This window comes from Pocillopora damicornis, chromosome 2 (genome assembly GCF_964200805.1).
Source record: "Pocillopora damicornis chromosome 2, jaPocDami1.2, whole genome shotgun sequence".
Classification (NCBI taxonomy): domain Eukaryota; kingdom Metazoa; phylum Cnidaria; class Anthozoa; order Scleractinia; family Pocilloporidae; genus Pocillopora; species Pocillopora damicornis.
This window is the reverse complement of record NC_142671.1, coordinates 11577914-11601371: the sequence shown is the minus strand read 5'-3', so window position 1 is coordinate 11601371 and position 23458 is coordinate 11577914. Positions and strand designations below refer to the sequence as shown.

The following is a 23458-nucleotide window of genomic DNA, read 5'->3' as shown; positions in this document are numbered from 1 at the left end:
GCGTCTCCCTTCAAAGATCAATAACGAGATTGAACACGTCCCTAGTGTTAAAATATTAGGTGTTGAAATTGAGTCTGAACTTTCATTTTACTTCCCACGGAGAGAAAATTTGTAAAAAGCTGTCTCAGCAAATTGGAATATTGGAAAAGATAATAATAAGTCTTGCCTGCCAATGAAACAAAGGCTATTGTTTTATAATGCTTTGATAAGATACTTTTTGCATTATGTTAACACAATCTGGACTAGCTGTGATAAGAATCTAGGCCGTGTTTCTATGCACAGAAAAAAAGAGCAGCAACGGCAATTTCCGACGTTGATGATCAGGCGTCTGGTGTTAAGCTTTTAAATATTCTGTAGTGGCCTCATTTTTATAAAGAATCCAAAGTAGTGAAATGTTTTGTGGCGTACAAACGCATCAAGGGTGAAGTTTCCTGAGACAGCGAAGATTTTTTACAAATCAACAGTCAGCAACATAGTCGTGCTACAAGATATAGTAAAGCTAATTTTTTTTTATTCAGTACCACGCTCTTCAAATAAAGTGTATTGTTATTAGTTTTATTATTATCATTATCATTATTATTATTATTATTATTATTATTATTATTATTATAGTACAAATTTTCCCACTTCTACTTTCCGACTTCATTTTGCATGTCATCACCAGGGACGTGAAAATTACGGGCTGCCCAAAACAATACAAACAGCTCTAGTCTGGATAGAGTAGATTTTTCCTGATACCTTACTGACTGATAAGAAAAATGAAAAAATGAGACGAGTTTTGGTGAAAAATGAGATGTTAACGTAACAAACGGATGAAAGGCAATCCTAGTAGTGCGTGAGATGCTAACGTAACAATGGAATGAGAGAGAAAATTCAAAGTGCGCGAAATAGTAACGTAACAATCAAACGAAGGACAATTTAAAAGTGCGCGAGATGCTAAAGTAACAATCAAAGAAAAGGCAATTCTAAAAGTGCGCGAGAAGCTGGAGTAACAATCCAATGAAAAGCAATTCTAAAAGTGCGCAAGAAGCTGAATTAAGTAACAATCAAATGAAAGACAATCTAAAAGTGCACGAGAAGCTGAAGAAACAATCGAATGAAAGACAATTCTAAAAGTGCACGAGAAGGGGAAGTAACAATCGAATGAAAGACAATTCGCCTTAAGGTGCACGAGAAGCTGACGTAACAATCCAATGAAAAACAATCCTAAAAGTGCGCAAGAAGCTGAGTTAAGTAACAATCAAATGAAAGACAATCTAAAAGTGTACGAGAGGCTGAAGTAACGATCGAATGAAAGACAATTGTTAAAGTGCAAGAGATGCTGAAGCAACAATCAAATGAAAAACAATCCTAAAAGGGCGCGAGATGCTGAAGTTATAATCGAATGAAAGACAATTCTAAAAGTGCACGAGAAGCTGAAGTAACAATCAAATGAAAGACAATTTAAAAATGCGCGAGGTGCTAAAGTAACAATCGAATGAGAGACAATTCTAAAAGTGCGCGAGAAGCTGAAGTAACAATCAAATGAAAGACAATTTAAAAGTGCGCGAGATAGTAAAGTAACAATCGAATAAAAAGACAATTCTAAAAGTACACGAGAGGCCAAAGTAACAATTGAATGAAAGACAATTGAAAAGTGCGCGAGAGGTTGAAGTAACAATCGAATGAAAGACAATTTAAAAGTGCGCGAGAGGCTGAAGTAATAATCGAATGAAAGACAATTCTAAAAGTGCGCGAGAAGCTGAAGTAACAATCAAATGAAGGACAATTTAAAAGTGCGCGAGATGCTGAAGTAGCAATCGAATGAAAGACAATTTAAAAGTGCGCGAGAAGCTGAAGTAACAATCGAATGAAAGACAATTCTAAAAGTGCGCGAGATGCTAAAGTAACAAACGAATGAGAGACAATTCTAAAAGTGCGTAAGAAGCTGAAGTAACAATCAAATCAAAGAAAATCTTAAAGTGCGCGAGAGGCTAAAGTAACAATCGAATGAAAGCCTTTTAAAAGTGCGTGAGATGCTAAAGTAACAATCGAGTAAGAGACAATTCTAAAAGTGCGTGAGATGCTCAAGTAACAATCAATGAAAGACAATTTAAAAGTGCGCGAGATGCTAAAGTAACAATCGAATAAGAGACAATTCTAAAAGTGCGCGAGAAGCTGAAGTAACAATCAAATGAAAGACAATTTAAAAGTGCGCGAGATGCTAAAGTAACAATCGAATAAGAGACAGTTCTAAAAGAGCGCGAGAAGCTGAAGTAACAATCAAATGAAAGACAATTTAAAAGTGCGGGAGATGCTAAAGTAACAATCGAATGAGAGACAATTTAAAAGTGCGGGAGATGCTAAAGTAACAATCGAATGAGAGACAATTTAAAAGTGCACGAGAGGTTAAAGTAAGAATCGAATGGGAGATGATTCTAAAAGTGCGTGAGAAGCTGAAGTAACAGTCAAATCAAAGACAATTTAAAAGTGCACGAGAAGCTGAAGTAACAATCGAATGAAAGACAATCTAAAAGTGCGGGAGAAGCTGGAGTAACAATCGAATGAAAGACAATTCTAAAAGTGCGCGAGATGCTAAAGTAACAATCGAATGAGAGACAATTCTAAAAGTGCGTGAGAAGCTGAAGTAACAATCAAATCAAAGGAAATCTTAAAGTGCACGAGAGGCTAAAGTAACAATCGAATGAAAGCCTTTTAAAAGTGCGTGAGATCCTGACGTAATAATCGTATGAAAGACAAGCTTTAAGGTGCGTGAGTTCCTGACGTAACAATCGAATGAAAGACAAGCTTAAAAGTGCGTGAGATCCTGACGTAATAATCGAATGAAAGACAAGCTTAAAAGTGTGTGAGATCCTGACGTAATAATCGAATGAAAGACAAGCTTAAAGGTGCGTGAGTTCCTGACGTAATTATCGAATGAAAGACAAGCTTAAAGGTGCGCGAGATCCTGGCGTTCTAATCGAATGAAAGACAAGCTTAAAAGTGCGTGAGATCCTGACGTAATAATCGAATGAAAGACAAGCTTAAAAGTGCGTGAGATCCTGACGTAATAATCGAATGAAAGACAAGTTTAAAAGTGTGTGATCCTGACGTACTAATCGAATGAAAGACAAGCTTAAAAGTGCGTGAGATGCTAACGTAACAATCCCATGACAGAGAATCCTAAAGGAACGCCAGACACTAACACAACAATCTAATGAAAGAAAATCCTAAACGCGCGCGAGATACTAATATAACAATCCCATGAAAGAGAATCGTAAAAGCGCACGAGATACGTAAGTAACATCAAATAAAAGAGAGTTCTTAACATAACAACTATATGAGAGAGAATCAAAGGATAGCGCAAGATACTATCGTAACATTTATCATTCACATTAAAAAAAAACAGAAAAACTTGATATTGATTTAAACTAAGAAAGTATATCTTTTTTAATATACGTCAACTGTCAAAGGTCTGAAACTTAACCTTCAACCACCAAAGGCCTTAAAAATTAATTGTCGAACGTCAAAAGTGAAAAAAAAAGTAATGACCGTCAACCATCAAAGCTAACCCTTCATCTATTAAGATTTTCTTGCAACTGAAGATGGCACGAATAACATCGAAATTGCAAATTGAAAATGTTGGGTTTTTTTTACGCGAGCTGTGATAGGTTTCATTTCAGTTCAATAAATTTTTATTTCTGTGTCTTTGACCGAAGATACGCCGGCCTCTACGTTATCCTTCTTTTCGAGTCTGCTTCAACAAGGTTAAGATACTGTTCATAAAGATATCGATAGGTAAGCGTAGTTGTCTAATAATAGTAAGGAAACTGAAGCGTAGGATATTGACCTAATTGATATTTCTAGTGGTATGAGACAAAAATGCTTATGTCAACAGCTACGTGACCTTTATCATTATCATATAGTTATATGATCCACATCTACGTACTTGGTAGAACGTGACATAACAGACATAAAAATTTATTGGAATGAAATGAAACCTATCACAGCTCGCGTAAAAAAAAAAAACCAACATGTAATTGAAATGTAGAACGCATGACAAAAAAAGCCCTGTTTTTGAAATACATACCACAGTTCAACTCTTCGAACTACCTCAAATTGATCAGGGGGTCTTTTTACCCGAATCAAGTGTCAAACCTTTTCTGTGGCGATGATTGAACGAAACTCAATTTTTCCGGTATCCGCTTCGAGACTAACAAACGAGCCAAGATTCTTTCACGTGAATTGTCCCAAACGCTGTATTATATAACAAGTGAGATACAAAACAGTCGCCATAGATTCTAGTTTTTTTCCTTGAACAAGCTGCTTAAAGTTGTTGCATAGGTTTCGATAAGAGCTGACGAGAGGGTGCGGTCACCATATGCAAATTATACCCTAAATATGGGCCCCTGTGGCCTGACCTCTGGTAGGCGACCACCTCCCGTAAGCGATCACCGAGACGTAACATATCGCGTGGACGCTTACGGGAGGCTCGACTATATTTAAAGAAGATATATACAAGGACATGATTTTTATTTATGCGATTTAAAATTTTACATGAAATGATGTCTCTAATTGCGTCTCGAGGTCCAGAAGAGTAACCTGCCCTTTTGAAAATTGTCCACTTATGCGTTGAAAATTCGACTTTGATCATCGCGCCGTCCGCCGCTATTTTGAATGAATTTCGCTAACGACCAATTCGCTAATGTCTTAGGTCGTTTCTCCAACGTCTGAGGTCAGTTCACTACCATTTCATTGGTCGTTTCGTTAATTTTTTTTTGGCAAGGTTATTTCACTATCGTCTCCTCTGCATTTGTGTATTTGGATCATTTGCACAAGATTCACATCATTGCACCGTAGACGAGCGAAACCTCTAAACTTATCCTTTGCCTTGTATCGAAATGACTCGAGTTGCATCAAATCAACTTCTTGCATTATTGAATCGACTTTGTTGATTTATCAAACCGGCTTCAGTTGGTCTTGAATCGACTCGTATCGGATCGACTTCCAGTTTGTATTGAAACGGCTTAATTCCCTATGCCCTGTCGCCAGATCACAAGGCGGTCAAATCTACAAGTCATGTCGCCTACAGTTCATTTGACCCAAAAGTTAACTCGCTAACTGGTCAGTTTCGCCTACAAATAATCTTGCCTACGGCTCGGTTCGCTCAGAAGTCATTTCACCAACAGGGTTTTTTTACCCAAAAATCGTCTCGCCTACGGGTTGGTTCGCCCTCAAGTCATTTCGCCTACCGGTCAGTTTCGCCTTCAAGTCATCTCGGATACAGGTCTGTTTCGCCTCCGGGACATCTCGGATACAGGTCAGTTTCACCGACAAGTCATCTTGGATACAGGTCTGTTTCGCCAACGGTTCATCTCAGGTACAGATCTGTTTCGCCTACGGGTCAGTTCACCTTAAAGTCGACTTTCCTACAGGTCAGTTTCTCCTACAACTAATTTCGCTAACGGGTCGGTTCACCCACGTCAAGTTCTCCAGTTATTTTGTCGCCCAGTCTCCCTAACCTGGTGCTCATGTTAGAACCTTAACATTATATCAGTTAAATTATGAAATACCGAAAAAAGACACAAAGACATTTTAGTCCAACTTGTGTGCATTCAAGGCAACTGTGTATACTCTGCCAAATTCAACTACAAAAGGGAGACCTTTGAAGTCGAATTACAGTCAAGTCGCCCACTGACCAACTCGCCCACGGACCAACTTGATGCAAATCCCCGAACAATCACTTTGATTCTTTGGTTTAAAATATAACACAACACACAAAACGACAAAAAGCTGTGACATAAACAAAATAAACGCTTTCTTACTGAAGAAATCCACATTTCCGTGGCGTAATAAGTGTCAGAAAGGCGTTGGAAAGCGTTCGTGACATCTAAGTGTTCATTTGTAACGGTATGCCGGTTGCCGTACACATCGGTTTGGGGTATTACAACGACATAGCTTAACGAATCATTGTCGAAACTTAGAATATTCAGTTATTTATTATCATTCCATACAACATCAAACCCTAACTTAAAACAACATTAATTATGTAATGAGCTTATTGAAGCGATCTTATGCATGGGTGAGTTGGCGTGGGTGAGTTGGTCCGTGGGCGACTCGAGCGGATACCTTGAATTGTAGTAAGTTGAAACCCTAATTGTTGCAATTGGACAGGTGAGATGACTTGTGGGGGAAGTTACCCGCAGACGAGATAACATGTGGGCGAAACTGACCCTTTTCAATTTGTTAGCGAACTGCCTTAAGACGGGGAGCGAAACGACCTAAGACGTTAGCGAACTGGTCATCGGCGAAAAGAATGGCTTACCTTTTAAACTCTAAATTAAGTCTCCCTTCTTCAATTTTTAGCGCAATTGAAATTAATTCTGGAACGGATTACTCTCATGAAACGCTGAGTATGCCAGAAAATAAATTTTCAAGTTAATTTTTTCTACGTGTGAAGCTAAATATTATATGTCTTCTGGAGAAGTGTTATTGGTTCTTTTCTAGGGAAAATAATTATGTTGGAGCCTTGTAGAGCTAGAAAAGCAAACGAGTGGGCCCTGGGCATTAATGTAATCTTTCATGGCCGACCCGGAGGACTTAGCAACGGAAGGGAGTTACTACATCACGGGCGACGAGCGGGGATAGAAAAAACGACCCAAATATGAGCGGTCAGCGGTGAAACAGCTTTTATACTTCATATAGAGACATATAATTTGTTGTTCCAGAGACAATCGTGTTGTAAAGCCGAAATGTTAACAGTTTACTTCACAGTTTAAGCAATTTTTCAAAAGTGTTGATTGAACTCATATCTTTTACTGCTTTAATAAACAATGGAGGCTTCGGAGAGGGAGTCAGTGGCATTTGGAAAGGCACCAAGAATAATTATATATATGGTTTGTAGCTAGCTGCGTGACGTGCGTGACGAAAAAAAAGTATCATGATTTCCGGTTGTCAAAAATGTCAATCAAATTTGGCAGGAACTTGGTTTTCGCACTGTAGTTAGCTTTTCCTGGAAGATTTTGCCATGGATGAAGACCAAAAGCCAACAATGTTAAGAGATTTAGAGATCGACTTTTTGAAAGAACATCTCAATGGCTTTTCTGTTGAAGGCAATTATTGTTTTGGATATTTCGAGGGAAACAGAGCAGAGATGGATGATCTGTTAGTTTCATTTCAGGCATTGAACTCCACGTGTTATGTACTTACAGAAAGCCATTCAAAAGAGAAAAACCACAACAGATTTTCTCAAATAGGTATATAATCTCTCAGTGTTTTAAAGTGCACAGATCCCGGTTTCCTTTCCTGACTCTCCTGATTCAGGGATAATTTAATTGAGAAGAATCGCCGTCTTTCAGAGTTTATGGTAAATTTCTTCAAAGGCAGTCTTACGCGATTTGCGAGAAGCTGCGTCTGAACTACCTATTTATGTTTCATTTTAGTTTCTTTGTGTTTGTTGTTATTGTTGTTGTTATTTTTTTTTATTCATTTATTTCTACCTAAAAGGTCTATTTGGTTTAAAAACCGCGAACAGTGGCTTTGGCGCTTTGATGCCTCCGTTGGTTAATAGAGCATTAAAAGTATTGTTCCAGTTAAGGCTTGAGGAAAATTGCTTAACTTTTTAAGTAGCGAAGTGTAACTTTACAACACGATTGTTTTCTGCAACTACAAAACGTACATTTAATTCTTCTTGGTACCTTTCGGATGCCACCGATGCCTTCATTGTTTATTAAAGCAGTAAAAGATATATGTAGAATCAACACTTTTGAATTGCTTAACATTTTATTTAGCGAAGTAAACTGTTTACACTTCGGCTTTACAACACGATTGTTTCCTGATACAACAAATGATCTGCCTATATATGAAGTATGAAAGTTGTTTCACCGCTGACCACTCGTATTTGGGTCGTTTTTTCTATCCCCGCTCGTCGCCCGTGATGTAGTAACTCCCGCAACGGAAGGTGAGGTGATGAACTCAAATATTAGCTTTTGATGGCTGTTAAAGTAGGGAGTTCACTCAAATACTTACGAAGTTAAATTTTTTTTTTATGCATGTGTAGATTATTTCACATTTTTTCTCAACGTTGCCGATGACAATCAAATTATAAACAAATTGGTCGCGAAGCACGGTTGTCTTTTGTATTACCCTGTCTATTGTGAGTTGATGCCATCTGGTGTTAAGCCTAATGCTTATGTCTTTTCCTTGTCCTATAGATTTCTAAGCTTCATTTCCCTTTCGTTGTGGTGATGTTGAGTTAACTTGTGTGTGTGTTGAGTGAACAAGACCTCGTGAAGCTGTTTGCGTAGATGACTTTTCTTTTGTTCAGTTTCCTTTGTAAACTTTTTGGTCGTCAAGATGTGCTTAATTAGGCCCAAGTATTTATTTGATCATCACGATTAAATGTGGTATGAATTGTGTTATTTACAGACCATGGAAGAATCTTTTTTTAAAAAAATTGTTAATTCCGTTATTTTGATTTGTAAAGAAGTCGAAAACCAGTTGATGCTTCTCCATTAGTTTTGGATTAAATGATATTCAATCTTGTGAATGTTGTTGATTTCGCTTCAGGAATGAACTGGTACAACAATATATGGTTAGCTTCAGTGGAAGTTCTTTCATTTAGTTAGGCTGCATTTGTTCCATACCTTAAATTCAGTCAGTCTGACAACCTTTCATCCTGTATCATTTTTCAGTTATTTACTAAAGGCGAGGTAAAAATTGTTAAGTAAACCTTCAGACAAAGTTATGCAAATTATGCAATAATATTTGCAGATCTTGGGTAGAATAATTGTTTTTCTTAATTGATCAGGTGATTATCAGAGCAACTTTTTCTGTGTTTTGTTTTCTTCTTTAGAAGCATCTAAACTTCTGCATCTGCTTGAAATTTAGTGCTTAAGAGCAGTAATCACTTTGGGTGGTTGGTTACACCAAGATTTGATTTAGTCTTTAACCAGGATCATCTCTATAATCTCTTCGGGAATATTATGATACTTAACTCTACACCAGGGAGGTGCGGTGGCCTCATGGTTAGTACGCTTGATTCCGGATTGAGTGGTCCGGGTTCAAGCCCTGGCCAGGGTCATTGTGTTGTGTTCTTAGGTAAGACACTTTACTCTCACAGTGCTTCTCTTCACCCAGGTGTACAAATGGGTATCAGCAAATATGCTGGGGGTAACCCTGCAATGGACTAGCATCCCATCCAGGGGGAGTAGCAATACTCCTAGCTGCTTCATGCTAAGGAAACCAGAGTTGAGCGCCAGCCCCATGGGCCACGTGGGCCTGTCTGGAGGCTTTACTTTTTGCTTTACTTAACTCTTTACACCCTGACATCTGTGTGCAAGTTCTCTGAACTATTCTCTATAAATTTCACCTGTACTTGCAGGAGAATTCATCTAACAATGAAGAGCTTCTTGAGTTTGTAGCTATTTCCTTTATTTTCATGACCTTAATGAGAGATTTAGGGATGATATTGTAAGGAGAAATTAGATGCTTGTCACTCTTGGGGGTCAAATGGTTAAGAAAACTGATGACGTCCCTTGCTTGTTACTAAACAAGTAACATCTTTCTTTATTCAATGATCAAGCTAAAAATTATCTGTCCTCCTCACTTAACTTACTCTCTTAAATAGTGAATTACACTCTCATACAGAAGCAGTATCTGTTAAAGTTTTCAACTTTCAACAATTAAAAATATTACAGTGCTTCATTCAGCTGTCAAAGTGCTTTAATTCAAACCTTGTTTTTTTTTCCCTACAGTTAACAATCAATAAAGAGGAGGAGAATGAAATTGACTCACCTAAACCATGACTTCTCCAAGATTTGTGACTAAGATTGTTGGAGGAAAATTAGTTACAGTTCCTGACTACCGTGGTTTGCCATCATCACGGCATAGTGGCCTCAGTGCTACCTATCCATGGGGAAAATATGATCCCAGTCCAACATCTAAAATAGGTGGCACATCTTACCCTGTCCTTCCACCTATCTCTGAGGGTAAGCAAACTTTAAACAATTCTAGCTTAATTATGCAAAAGAATGATTGTTAAATTTAAATATCATAAAATTATAGCTCGCCTGTACATAAAGTGAGAATGGTAACAATTTTATGATATCACTTGTACATTTAATTCATTCTTTGAGGAGGATTAATCGTTATCGATATTCTATATTATACATGTTTGCTAAATTCACACACTTTAAAATAGGAGAATGACAGAAATTAAATGATAATCTTTTTCCAACTTTTCATAACCTAACTTTGTATATAATGCTCACAAAAATTAAGTGAGTCAGTTTGGAGGTTCTAGCTTCCTAAGGGTGTGGTCAACCTAATGCAGGGATCTGGCATCAAATGTCAGTTTGTTGAGAATTGTCTCTCATTAAGTGGTTAAAAATTTTCTGTCTCTTCCTGCAGAAAAAAAAAAAAAACTTCAAACAGCAACTTGATTTGGAGATGAACAGGAAAGCTACCTCATGAATGTGCCAATGTCAAAATCCAATTCTATTTAATGCATCCTTTATATTACTTCACATAGTTAGATACTAGTTAATGTTTGTTTGTCCCATTTACTAAGGGTTGCACATGTACTAATTTCTGAACTTCTCTGTATAATTTATGTTTCACCTCTGACCAATCGATTTCAGACAGCCAACTTGCTCAAAAAGTAGCAGATGCTCTTAAGAATGTCAGCAAACAGAAGCTTTTAGATGTGAAACACAAGTTGTCTCTCCTGGACAAGGACCGCTCTGGTCGAATTACCACAGAAGAACTCAGACAAGTTCTCCTGTATTACCACGTACTCATACTTGGTCCTACATTGACAGCTCTTGTCAAGAAGTTTGAAGTTGATAATGGCCTTGGAGTTCTTCATGAACCGCTGGCCAGATATTTGTTAGGTGATTGCTAAATGTAATTGAAATATACTTGATAACTCTCATGTTAGTATCTTGTTTATGCCACCTGCTATTTTTGCAAAAAACTTGACCTAAAATGCTGACTTCCTTTTCCAAGATTACAAAATCTCAAACTGAATTTGAAGGTCTCTAAAATATCAAGAAACTTGTTTGTTTTAAGCTGAACATGACTTACACAATTACATTCAATGATGTGATGTCATTTGCAAGATTAAAAATTAAATTAATGATGATTGATATTTTTTAAAATACATTTATAGAACAGATTGTTGCTTTAAGGATGCAGCAAAAAAAGCCCCAAGCTGTTTGTTAGTGTCAAGGAAGCTTTAGCTAGGCTATTTATGATTGAGAACAGGTTTATTTACTTGGTGTTACTTTGGGTTTATCTGTGAAGTTCTTTTATTTTTCCAATTTCCAAACTGTTTAACATCAAATCTTTAAATAACTTTAAGACTGAAATGAAAATTTTTTAATTTACAGATAGGTTGAAGGCAGGACTTTTGTGTTCAAGTGATGTTTCCCTTTTTTTCAAAATCTACAGACTGTCATGCATCAGAGGTTTGGCAAGCTAAAACCAAATTAAGTGCTGTTGGTTTGTCAAATCCTGTGCTCTCAAGTACTACTCAGTCTGCCAGTGGTAAAAATGATGCCCAGCTGCTGCTAGAAGTTGAAAATGAGCTGATGCAGGATAATGGAAGTTTGGACAGCAATGAACTGAGGACTTCATATCAGAACTATGACAAAGTAAGAATTTATTTTCAGTGGAAAATAAATAATGTAGTTGTGTAACAAATAATGCACTTTGTTGCATTTGCCATATTCATTTCTAAAATCAAACAGTACAGTTAACTATATTGAACAAAATTGTCAGTAGGGTATCAATTAGCGAGATTCTGAGGATAAAGGCAAGGATGTTAGTGACTGGGTGATCACTAAGCATGTTGGTCACAGGGTGGGCTGCTCTGTAGCATCCAGATTTGAGAGCTCTTGGTGTACTGTATTGTGTACTTTTATGAGATACACGCTCCCACACTGCTTCTTTCCATTACTTCTCTACATCCCTACAGTTAGTCACTGCATTTTCTTTCATTTTACTCATTTCTTCTTTGAAAACATCAAGAATTGTAACAGCCATTTGAATAGGAGTGGTAATCACCATATGTTGGGTAATTACAGCAAGATCGCATAGTTCTTGACCAATCAGAGTGTGTGCAGCTCTATAATCACATGGGCAACTTAACTAATTACAGTTGGTTTGAATGCCATGTGCAGCTTCTTATTCATAATTTATGGTTTAGACGAATGTCCACCTGAGTCGCTCCTTGTTGGAAAAACTGCTTGTAAGGTTTGATACAGAAGGAAGAGGCCGTGTTAAGTAAGTGTCCACTACATACAAATAATTGCTAATTTAATGTCATTTCTTAATAATTTGGGCTATTTGTGGTGAACATGAGTTAGCTGAAAGTATTTGAAACTAATCTGTAATTATATGTAAATTCTCTGAAGATCAAAAGAAGAAATTTACAATGACCCAGCTAGAAGCAGTTTCAGATTGTAAATAGTAATCATAGTCTTATCTGCTGCCTGCCAAAGCAGCAGATGATATTGGCAGGTGATACAGGGAATACAAAACTTACTGATCATTGTTTTTAAAAATCTGTAGTTTATTTGAAGAGGGAGTTGCCAAATTTAGTGTCATCATGTAATTGCTTGCAAAACATTCAGTAAGTGAACTCTTTTAGTGACTTTCCAATTTTTTTTAGTTGGACAGATATGTCAAGATTCCTTGAAAAGGCTATGTCTGTAGCTGCTCTTGGAAACTCTCTGAGGTCAGAAGAGAAACTGTCCATTAAAAATAATGGCAGAAATAGTGCTGCAGTGGTGAAAAAGCATGACAGCAACTTTACAGCTACCACAGAAACACAGACCAGCTCAGGTAAATGCTTCATGCAATATTTGATTTATTAAAGGTTCTATTTAGTACAGTTAAATGCGTTGCACATACTGATGTTGGACCTACTAGACATGAGAAACTTGAGATCAATGTCAGTATCTGAAGAACTGCGCACCTACTCCTCCCCTTGACCCTAACCTGTTATTACTTGACTGTTGTTGGGTCAGGAGAGGGGTGGGTGTACAGTTGCTTGGGCACTGACATTGATCTGAAACTTGTTGTGTTTTCAAGGCAGAGTTTTGACAATATGAGAACTATATGCCAAAAGGTCTTTTTTGTTATCAGGTAGTATGTATCAATCATTTTGATTTGCTGTTTCATCACTTATTCTAACCATTCTTGAATCAATGTATGATTATTGTTTGCACCTTGGCCAACTGACAGATTAATTTTTGAACAGCAAGGACTTGCAAACCTAGGCAGTTATGCTGGGTGAATGAGACTTAGTACCTTGCATAGCAATTTTTAAACTGTCTAATATTTTAATCTTTGCTTTCAAGGTATAAAAAGAAATAATTCTCATTCCTTACAGTTGTCACTGTAAAGTAAATTTTGCTAATATTCTGCTCTGGATTTACATTTTTCATATAAAAGAACAATAAGCCTTTAATCCCAGTTGCCACTCTGATTCTCTGGGCAGGTACGAGAAATAAATCAGGTGACAATAATGTTAAATATCAAACAAGTTGAACATGTCTTACTCTTAAATGTTAACAATTGAATGTTAAAGCAATGAGCCAAATACACTAATATAAAACACTTTGAAACTTATGAAATGTAAATGCAGATCACAGAGCACGTTTTCCAAGGAAACATTCTGGCCTTAAACACAATGACAACAATTTTAAAAGGACTTTGGAAGATAAAGGTAAAGATTAAATAACTTACACACTAATTTAGAATTTTTGTCCAATTTTTTTTATGAACTAAACAAGATGTTCTGCAATTTAAAAACTGCTACTCTTTCGGTGCTCTCTTATTTAGGGATGTGAATGATTTGAGGGTCACTGGTTCTTCAGTTTTCATACTGTTATGCGCTTTGCCCTTTATAAGTAAAATTGATTATTATTGCGATTAGGGATAAAGCCTTTAACTTCTTGTCGTGACTGACTTGAAACTCCTCAACATTTTGTGCAATATTTACATAACAGATGACGAGAAAGTAAAAACTTAACGTCTTACAGAGGACTATACAGCAATTTCGAGTTGAACGTTGAACGTAACGATTGTATTGGTTTTTCTTTACTGTGCTATCTGATTGGTCTAGAAAATTCGCCCCAATCTCTTAACCAATCAGAGGTAAAAACAAAACCAATGGTACCTTGGTCACAGGCCTTTTCCCGCGCTTGAGCGCGTGTGCTTGTCTGAACTTTGAGTTCTCAATGGCTTAATATTTTCCTTGGCCCTGATTGGCCGCTTTGGTCATTGATCTGCTCTAATAACTTTACTGTATGATTTTCTTCCAAGGACCGAACCCTGAAGTACTAACACTACGTGGCCGCAATATCTACCTATACCCCCCTGATGAGTACGTTGGCATGGACACATCATCACAACCCCCTGAGGAAAAGCTGCAGCTGGAGTGGGTGTAAGTTATCGACTTCGTCTTCCTTTTCGTCTGCATTAATTTAGTTTTATATACAAGTTGAAAGAATTTTAATAAATAGGTTTAGCCAAGCCTAAAGCGGACCTCCAGTTAGTTCATTTTCCAGCCGTTTACTCTCTTAAAATTTATTAGCACTGGCTGTCGAATCGAGTTTATTCAAGGAGATTTAGGGAACAGCTGTCCCGTAATTGACGGGTCTGAAACCAAGGGACGATATTCCCACAACTTGCAAGGCGATTAACACTCATACTATTCAACGGTATTTTCAAGCAGCTGAAGCTTTCATCGATATTCCCGATGTTTTGAATTTTATTACAACATATGTATTCAGTGCTTTCAATCGAGTGTCGTGAAATCAAAACCCGAATAACCATTAAAGCTAATTAGAGAAAAATTAACGTCACAAGGAACTAAAAGGAAGTAATGTTGAGTACCTTTACGGGTAATCGGCCTCATTATCGTGTGCTTTCTTTCCACAACGCACGTGATACATGACAAAATGCACGTGATACGTACATGCAGCCTTGCTGCTCCGGTTCTGCTAAAGAAATTGGTTAAATAAATCTTTTTTTGGTTTCGGTTTTCAGCTACGGTTACCGCGGCAGAGACTGCAGGAACAATCTTTTTGTGCTAAGCACAGGAGAACTCATTTACTTCACTGCAGCAGTGGTTGTGTTATATGACGTACCCAACCATAAGCAGCGGCACTACACAGAACATACGGATGACGTAAAGAGGTAATCGTCTTTTAATTAAGTAGTTCCTCGGCGAATAGTATTATTCACGTTCCTGCACATTTATCCATATGTAGCAGTGCCCAGGTGAGTAACTGATTCACAATAGCTACAAGCTAAAAGGCAATGCGGTAGCATAAGCGACTCGGACTATTTTCCACTTCCCCCTGGACGGGAGTGCAGTATGTCAGGTTCACTGTAGCATCTCGTCTGATTTTCCTGTTGGTTTGCAGTCACTCAGTCACTTATTTTTAACCTGATCCCGTTTGTTCAAAGGGCGGTCTGCGATGATCTTGGATCAAAAGTTAGTCTTAGGTTTGATTTCTCTTCTTTAAAAGCCTCCTTTTTTGCAGGGTCTCGTCTTAGTGAAAAGCAAAACTGAACGTAATTAGTTTTAAGGCCAATACACAATTTACTTTAACCCAAGGGTAGCGTAATTGTGTTTTGAACGACGCAGTTATGGTAGGGGCACCCCGGTGAAGTTCTTCTTTCACCTCCCAATAAACGATTGGAAGTTCTTCCTTCTTTCGGCAATACATAAAGGACAATATTTGTTTATTAAATACCTTCGATGACTTGAGATTCGCAATTCCAATGGAAATGTAAAGCGGGTATCAGGAAAGAAACAGACTTGCCGCGAAATTTGTCAACTTTTAATGATTGTACCAATAACATGTTAATCATAGTTTGTGTGTCCACCCCGATGGAGTTACAATTGCTACAGGACAGGTCAAAGGACATGGTGATGACGCCAGGGTAAGTGTAACCGATCAACGTACATCTTCTCCTGCTCAATCCCCGTACATGGCATTTTTTCAAAGTTTTGAGAATTGAGTTTATTGATCAGTTCCTATGCACGGTTATCAGTCTAAGAATTAGTTTAATTTTAATTTTCGTTTTTTTTCTAATCAATTTATAGTCGCATATCAGAATTTGGGATTCCAACTCTTTAGAAACAATCTGCGTTATTGGATTGGATTATTTCAAAGACGCCGTCTTCGCTCTCGCATTCTCCAATAAGGTGAGCAATCTACGGGTTATCAGATATTTTTCGCGTGTCTCCGTTATTTGCTGTGCTCATAATCACAAGCTTGAAGACCGCCTCTACCGCCGCAACCTGGGTTCTATTCCTAGACCTAACACCACCTGCTGGTTAAGTTTGCTGTTTGTCCCAGCCCTTCGTGAGCGGTTTCTTTTCCTGGTTCTCTTGGTTTTTTTCTCTCCACAGAAAACTAGCTTGCCCAATTCCACTTCCAATTCCAATTATACTCAGCGGACGTAGAGCCTAGTGGCCACTTAAATCTAACTTTGAAGTACTATTCATTTCTTTATCTCTTTATTTTTTTTTTCTTCTGTTTGATCGATGCAGTAACGCTACGTTTCTACTTTCATTTCATCAGAGAAGCCAAGGAGAGTATCTTGCATCAGTAGAAGATAATGAATATCACACTGTGACCGTTTGGGACTGGAAACGAAAGAGAAAAATTACTTCTGTCAGGGTATGATAACAGAAAAAAAGAGAAGTTTGTATGTTTGGTTTCATTCAAACGTACGTTAACGTCCACCCAGGGATGTTAGTAGGACGATCGGTACATTGATATTCCTAATCAAGGACCTATTTATGTTTACTGTCTCTTTTAGTAACAGCTCATAGACAATAAAAAAAACACGAAAACAGAAAAACCAACAAAAAGGAGCAACAAAAAAAAGCGAAAACAGAAATTTAAAACAGTTAAGATAGTTTGGAATGCAGGCACTGTCTACAAAGCTCCTTCGATTGTTTGTCAAATAAGGTGCCACGAGAAAACTAGATGAATTTGAAACTGCTGAACATTTAAATAAACCACTTTCTTTGGATTACAGGGTAACATGGACCAAGTTTTAGCGGTGAGTTTCTCTCCGTTCGAGAGCCATCAGTTTGTGACGTGCGGTAAGCAACACGTGTCATTCTGGGAATTGGAAGAAAACAAACTGAAGCAAGCGCGAGGAAGAATGAGTGTAAGTCAACTGTTGAACTCAATGATTTTCCCCTTGATGAAGGGTACACGAGAGGTTTAACGATACTTGTTTGAAGGAGTTCGTCTGGAAATATTTCGAAAGATGTTTTGTCTGGAGTGTTGCTCGTTCCTTTCTAGCGGCGCACGCATGTGCCTCTGTGTCTAACTATTTGCCTGCTTGTTTTTCTGATTCTCTATTTATTTATCTGTCGTTCTATCTGTCACTGTCGCTCTATATTGTAGCCTGCAAACATCTTCCACGTATCGGCTATTTTGTATTTTATCCGAAGACAATGCTTTCTTGCTTTTGAGCTTCTAAGGCTAGCCAATTATAAACAGGGATGAAAAGACTCGTCTAATTACTCCAAATAGCGCTGATGATACTCTGTTTTTATGTCAATATATCAGAAAAACCGCCGACCAAAGTACGTGTCGTGCATCGCTTTCTCCACAAACGGTGACGTCATTACAGGAGATACAGATGGCGCCATAAGCGTTTGGCCTGAGGGTTTGTGTTGAAAGAAATAATTGCTAATTAACTACCAATGAAGGGGTATCATAAGGATAATTCACAGCCTTTTAGAGGGATCAGGTTAATTTTATTATGACGCAACCAAAATCCTCCACTCCCCTTCCCCCCTTAAGCCATAAATAATTAGCGGTCCCTAATAATACATTTTGGCCTTGGCAGTGTTGACAGGTCGTAGTCTCCACGGATTGCAGTTTCAAAATTATTTCGTGAGAAATTATTTTATGAGGGTCGAGGACTGAGCTGCAATTTCGAGAGAAGGATGAAATGGCCGATACAATGTAGCACAAGGCAAAGATGATATTTTTTAATGTTGCAATCACATTTCAACAGAATCTAACCAAGTTGCTGAGGAGCTTGGAGTAAGGAACGCTCATTCTGTAAGTATGGACTGTGGAATGAAGCGTGCTTCAAACAGAACTTTTCGGTGATTTGATATTTTCCTTGTTTCTAGGGCTCCGTCTACGCCTTGCTCGTTCTACCAAACGGTGTCATACTTTCAGGGGGAGGTGGCGAGTCGACCGTGAGAGCCTGGAGTAGAACACCAAGATTGGTCCCGACAAATGTCGAGCTTAAGGTTGGTAGGGAAGATGATGAAGTCAAGTTTTCATGGGTGTTGCGATCTTCTGTAGAGAGGATATTCTATCACAAGTTTTCCCCTATCACCATTCCTTGTAATATCTTACAATTCTCTATTGCCCACTTGTAATTTTAAGAGGAGACGCATTGCAAGTGTTCACTTTAATAAAAGTGTCTTTCCCAAAATCACAACGTAATGAGCACGGGCAGGGCTTGAACACTTGACCTCTGATCTTAAGCCTTAGTGGCACACTGACATATCCTAACCTAGGACCGAGCTTCCTTGGTGGGGACTGAGGATAGCTACTGAGGATTACCTGACTGCGTCTTCTGTTGAATTTTATAAAGACTGTTATGACTGTTTACTGATTTCTTTCGGTAGATGCCTCTGGAAGTGAGCGGAGTGCGTTGCCTTGCCTTAGAGACTGCGGAAACTCACAAACTCTACATCGGCACATTGGACAACAACATCTGGTGCACATCTCTCACTTCAAGCTTAGAATCGCCTCTCGTAGGCGCTGGTGGCAGACTTGTCAAAATTATGGAGGTTGGTGATAAAGAATCTTAATGGTGTAAATCGCACTACAAAGGTGTGTGCTGTCAGCGGGCTCAATCGACTACATGCTGATATTCACTTAAGATTGTTAACGCTGGAGCTGGAGTATGTTTGATCGGTTCAGCTGGTTAGGTTGTGAAATTGCACCAAGTTAAAATCATCATTATTTTCACTATCGTCATCGTTATCGCTATTGTTGTGGTCATCGTCATCGTCATCATCATCGTCTTCATCGTTATCGTCGCCATCTTTACTGTTGTCGTCATCATCATCGTTACTGTAGTCGTCATCGTTATCGTTAGTATCATCGATATCATTATGGTCTCTTGTAACGTTGTCGTCTTCATTGTCATTGTTTTTCATTTCGTTGTTGCTATCGCTTCATTTAAGTAATAAAATTGTCGTTATCGTCATCATCGTCGTGATAGTCATCGTTGCCTCTATCGTTACTGTGGTTTTCATCGCTATTGTTATCATAATCATTATTGTTCTCATAATCATCAATATTATTATTAATGCTATCAATCTGTTTTATAGGGGCATTGTCAAGATTTAAGAGGACTAGCTACTCATCCCAGCTCTCCATTGTTTGTCACGGCCGGAAGTGATAAGATATTACGATTGTGGAATGCCGCTGAACGTCGGGTCATGTGGTCAAACAACAAATTGGTGAGTGCATGAGAAAGTCTATCGTTGTATTTTAATCCATATTTTTAAAAATCAAGAAAATTATTATTTTTAAGGTAAAGAGCTAAAAATTATTCACTTTTGTATGTGTGAAACCCAAATAATTCCTTATCTGAACTGAGTCGCATTTAGAAGTATTTTAAAGGAATATGAGAGGTAATCATAAGAACGGACATGAAGCCCACAAGGCAAGTTATTTTATGATAGTTTCTTACAGTATGCTCGCTTATAATAAAGTTTTCAAATTTTTTTTTCCCAGACTTCAGAGATGCGAGCGGCAGCTTTTCATCCTGACGGCGGCTCCATTGCTGTTGGCTTCAAGGCAGGAGGGTGAGTAAGCACAAGACATAGTTAGTATGGAAAATGGTATGTGAAAGCCCAAAACAAAGAGCAAAAACAAAAATAAAAAAACAACGGTATTGTGGTTTATGTTGGAAGTTACGTGGCCGTTGTTGTGTTCACATATTGTTAATGAATTTTTTACTGGGCTTTTGCTATTGGCCAGTTTGTTCGTCATGATTGGACGGCTATTTTGAAACCTTTTGGTCAGGTCCAAAAAAAGCTAGCAACAATCTGTAACTCAAGGACCCATCTGAATATGTCAACCGAATTCCCTTAGAGTACTGAACCTGAGGGTTATTAATTTCATCAAAATGTCATCCTAATGATGCAACTTTTTGTGTCACTTTTCAGGTGGATGTTGATAAACTCTTCAACTGGAGATACCATTTTTATTCGCAAATCTGAACCTCCTGAGAAAATATCAGAAATTCAATTTTCTCCAGGTAAAGTGCGAGCAAGCAACTTTGGGTCCACTACACAAAATGATAATTTTCACCCTTTTTTGGTCGAGACTAGTACCTAAATTTGTTTGTGTTTTATCACTAGATGGAAGTCATGTAGCTCTTGGTTGTCATGACAATGACGTCTACATCTATGAACTGCGAACTGAGGGAAGGTCTGTGTCTCTCAAGGCTCGTTGTAAGGTAAAGACTTGAGGATTTGTTTGTCTTTTGTTTGTAGTTTTGCGTGACTTTCTGGTGCTTACCCACAGCCCAACCGTTAAAATTACGGACCCGAGGGACGGCAGCTCGCAAGTTTTTAGTACATCTATAAGTATTTGTTGTTAAGCACTCTTCATTAACAGAATGAAATATGGTTATATGAACCGGTTATATATTTTATCGGTGATAGGAAATATGAACTTTCAACTGCGTGAAATTAAGAATCAAAATCGACCACTCCGTGTTTTTCTAATTAAAATGATCAGAGTTTTTGTTTCCCTTTCATTCACAAGTTAATGTTGTCATTGTCGCAGGGTCACACAAGTTCAGTTAGTCACCTGGACTGGTCCACAGATGGAGAAAAACTTCAAAGTACCTCAAGGGATTATGAATTGCTTTTTTGTAAGGATTGCTGTTGATTCACAATTTATTACTTTAAAAGAGTGAAACTAACTTTTGAATGATTTAATTAAATTCATTTTGAATTATTATTATTACCATACACATCACCACAGTGAACTCCGTTACCTTTGCAGCCACTATTGTTGTTACTGCTACTGTTACCCATTCCATTACTGTTACTTTTACTGCTATCGTTACCGTTATCGATACCGTGATCGTCAACGTTATTAATCCATTATCGTTAACGATACCGTTATCGTCATGGTTATTGTTAGTTATTGATATCGTTACCGTTATCGATACCGTAATCGTTACTGTTATTAATGCCGTTATCGTTATCGATACCGTTATCGTTGTCGTTGCCGTTATTGGTAGTTATTAATATCGTTACTGTTATCGATATTGTTATCCTCTACCATTACGTTCCTATCACCGCTACCATCGCTACCGTCATTGCAAATGAAACTATCGTCATCAATGTTGGCAATTTTTTCCAACCAGAAGTGAAATTTGTTTGCTAACATGATTACTCCATAGTATGTCAAAGTGATACTCAGCTAAACAATTTTTTTCGCTGTCAGGGGAGCCTCTTCAAGGAGAGCAAATAACCCAGACGGAGAGCATGCGCAACACAGAGTGGGCCTCGCACAACTGTGTCCTGGGTTTCACTGTTATTGGTAAGTAGCATGTTCGCAATGTGGTTTTCGCGTGCAATGAGTTTAGCAGTAAACGTCGTCGGCAGAACTTCTTAGGATACCCTCATTATTAACTGGCGTTTTCTGCTGTAAACGATATGAAATCCTCCTATTTCACGTTGGAAAGTGGTAGATTACTTGCTTGATTTAGAGAATCGCATAACTCTCGGGTATTATATATACAGATAAAACCGGTGGCGTTCCCTTTAAGTCACCGTCGATATCTGACAAAAGAATCGCACTGGCCGACGCAAAAACAAGAAACACCGTGTCTAGCTTTAATGATCACTGTGTCTATTGACCCGTAAAGGAATTTGGCCGGACGGGGCAGACGGAACTGATGTGAACTCTGTGGATCGCTCTAGTGGAAAGCATTTGATAGCTACGGGGGATGACTTTGGCAATGTTAATCTGTACAGATATCCTTGTGTCAGTAAGAAGGTAAGAGCTCGATTAAGTTCATTTTTTCGGCACCCTTCTCATCACTTTTCGCTTGCTAAAGGGGGAAAGAAGATTGCTTGTATTCTGTTATTAAATCTGTTGATTTTCTATTTTGTTTTAATTACTTGTTTTCTTATGTATAGGCTGAGCCAAGAATTTTTCAAGGTCACAGTGCGCATGTCATGAATGTACGATTCCTTCACGATGACACCCGACTAATCTCCGTTGGTGGTCGGGATGCGAGTACACTGCAGTGGAGGGTTGTGAAGTCTTCTTGATCGTTTCAGAGGCTACGCAATGGACAGGAAAGCGTTTGTTGGAGGTTCTTGTAAAATGCATCGGAATGAGCGAAAGAACATTTAGGCCGGAAGCAAGCGTATTTATTCTTAAGCAATTTTGATAACGTAAGTTGTTTATGATTGAGCAAAAGGTTTCATCAGTTTGCTATCAAACCAGAACAGAACGAAGTACACATAAAACAGCAACTGTCGCTGGTTTTCAATTAAGTTTACCGGGGGTATTTTATTTATCTCATTAGCCTCATGTCGGTCTTTCAAAGCGAGAGATTAGAACGAGCTAGATCGGCGCCATTCGAAGGGGTCAGCTTAATGGCGGTCTTGGCGCGCCTCATGCTTATGACGACTGGAAACGAGTAAGGTCTTGTAGCAGTTTACTAGTAGTAAATCGCCGAGACTTTATCTCTTGCACTGCCACATCGGCATATTTTGGGTATTTCTTCCCGAGGTTTTGGAGGGGAGAGAGATATTTCTAATGAGGCAGAGGACAGCAGGCAAGAGTAAGAGGAGGACAGCTAGTGTCTCGCCTTGCTCCCTCCCATCACTATACACCCAAACCAAACATGACCCCTATCACGAGCTTCTTACGTGGCATTACACTCGCTCTGCATAATAAGACACCTGAAATTCAGCGATCTCAGAGTAGTCAGATCGGCCTTTCTTTACGAGCTCGTGGCAGACTGAAACTAATCTCGTCTTATCCCGCGGTATTTATCTTCCGTAGGAGTCTTATAAATGTTTACGTATAGTATCATTCGTAATCCACGAGATAAATCGTTCGTCAGACTATAAGTTTTACATATATACTTCAGTACTTCTTGTATCCAAGGGAAGGTTTAATAAAACCTATGAAATCAAGGTGAATCACGCATTCATCATAAACAAATCAAAATGTATTTTAAGGTAGAAAACTTGGCTTTTTTTAAGAAAAGGCTTTTCAGTTCCAGGCGAGGTAGTTATGCGGAGAGGAAAAATAACGGAGGATTTGAACGGGTCGCGCTTTATTTACCATCGCACGCTTGGAAAAGGCTTATCTAAGTGATTCTCTGGGTATTTTGGGATAGTGCTAGAGCACGTCTCGATCAAATG

The 23458-nt window shown here is 38.3% G+C and overlaps 1 protein-coding gene across 3 annotated transcripts; it reads left to right on the top strand.

The window, feature by feature from the left end:
• The first annotated feature begins 6551 nt into the window (after positions 1–6551).
• LOC113668292 (echinoderm microtubule-associated protein-like 2) lies at positions 6552–23233 on the top strand. Of its 3 annotated transcripts, XM_027184175.2 has the most exons (25): positions 6552–6592; positions 9751–9968; positions 10620–10871; positions 11431–11633; positions 12188–12264; positions 12653–12825; positions 13631–13711; positions 14311–14431; positions 15037–15186; positions 15870–15939; positions 16103–16204; positions 16584–16682; positions 17047–17181; positions 17589–17688; positions 18043–18089; positions 18164–18286; positions 18671–18835; positions 19382–19513; positions 19791–19861; positions 20225–20316; positions 20420–20517; positions 20850–20937; positions 21519–21614; positions 21943–22073; positions 22217–23233. In XM_027184175.2, exons 2-25 carry the CDS (start codon positions 9782–9784, stop codon positions 22349–22351), a joined length of 2928 nt encoding a protein of 975 aa, XP_027039976.2. In that variant the 5' UTR covers positions 6552–6592; positions 9751–9781; the 3' UTR covers positions 22352–23233. The 3 variants fall into 3 exon arrangements, with proteins under 3 accessions (XP_027039976.2, XP_027039977.2, XP_089051650.1); XM_027184176.2 differs by lacking the exon at positions 6552–6592 and having other exon boundaries at positions 9735–9968; XM_089195524.1 differs by lacking the exons at positions 6552–6592; positions 13631–13711 and having other exon boundaries at positions 9735–9968.
• Positions 23234–23458: the final 225 nt, after the last annotated feature.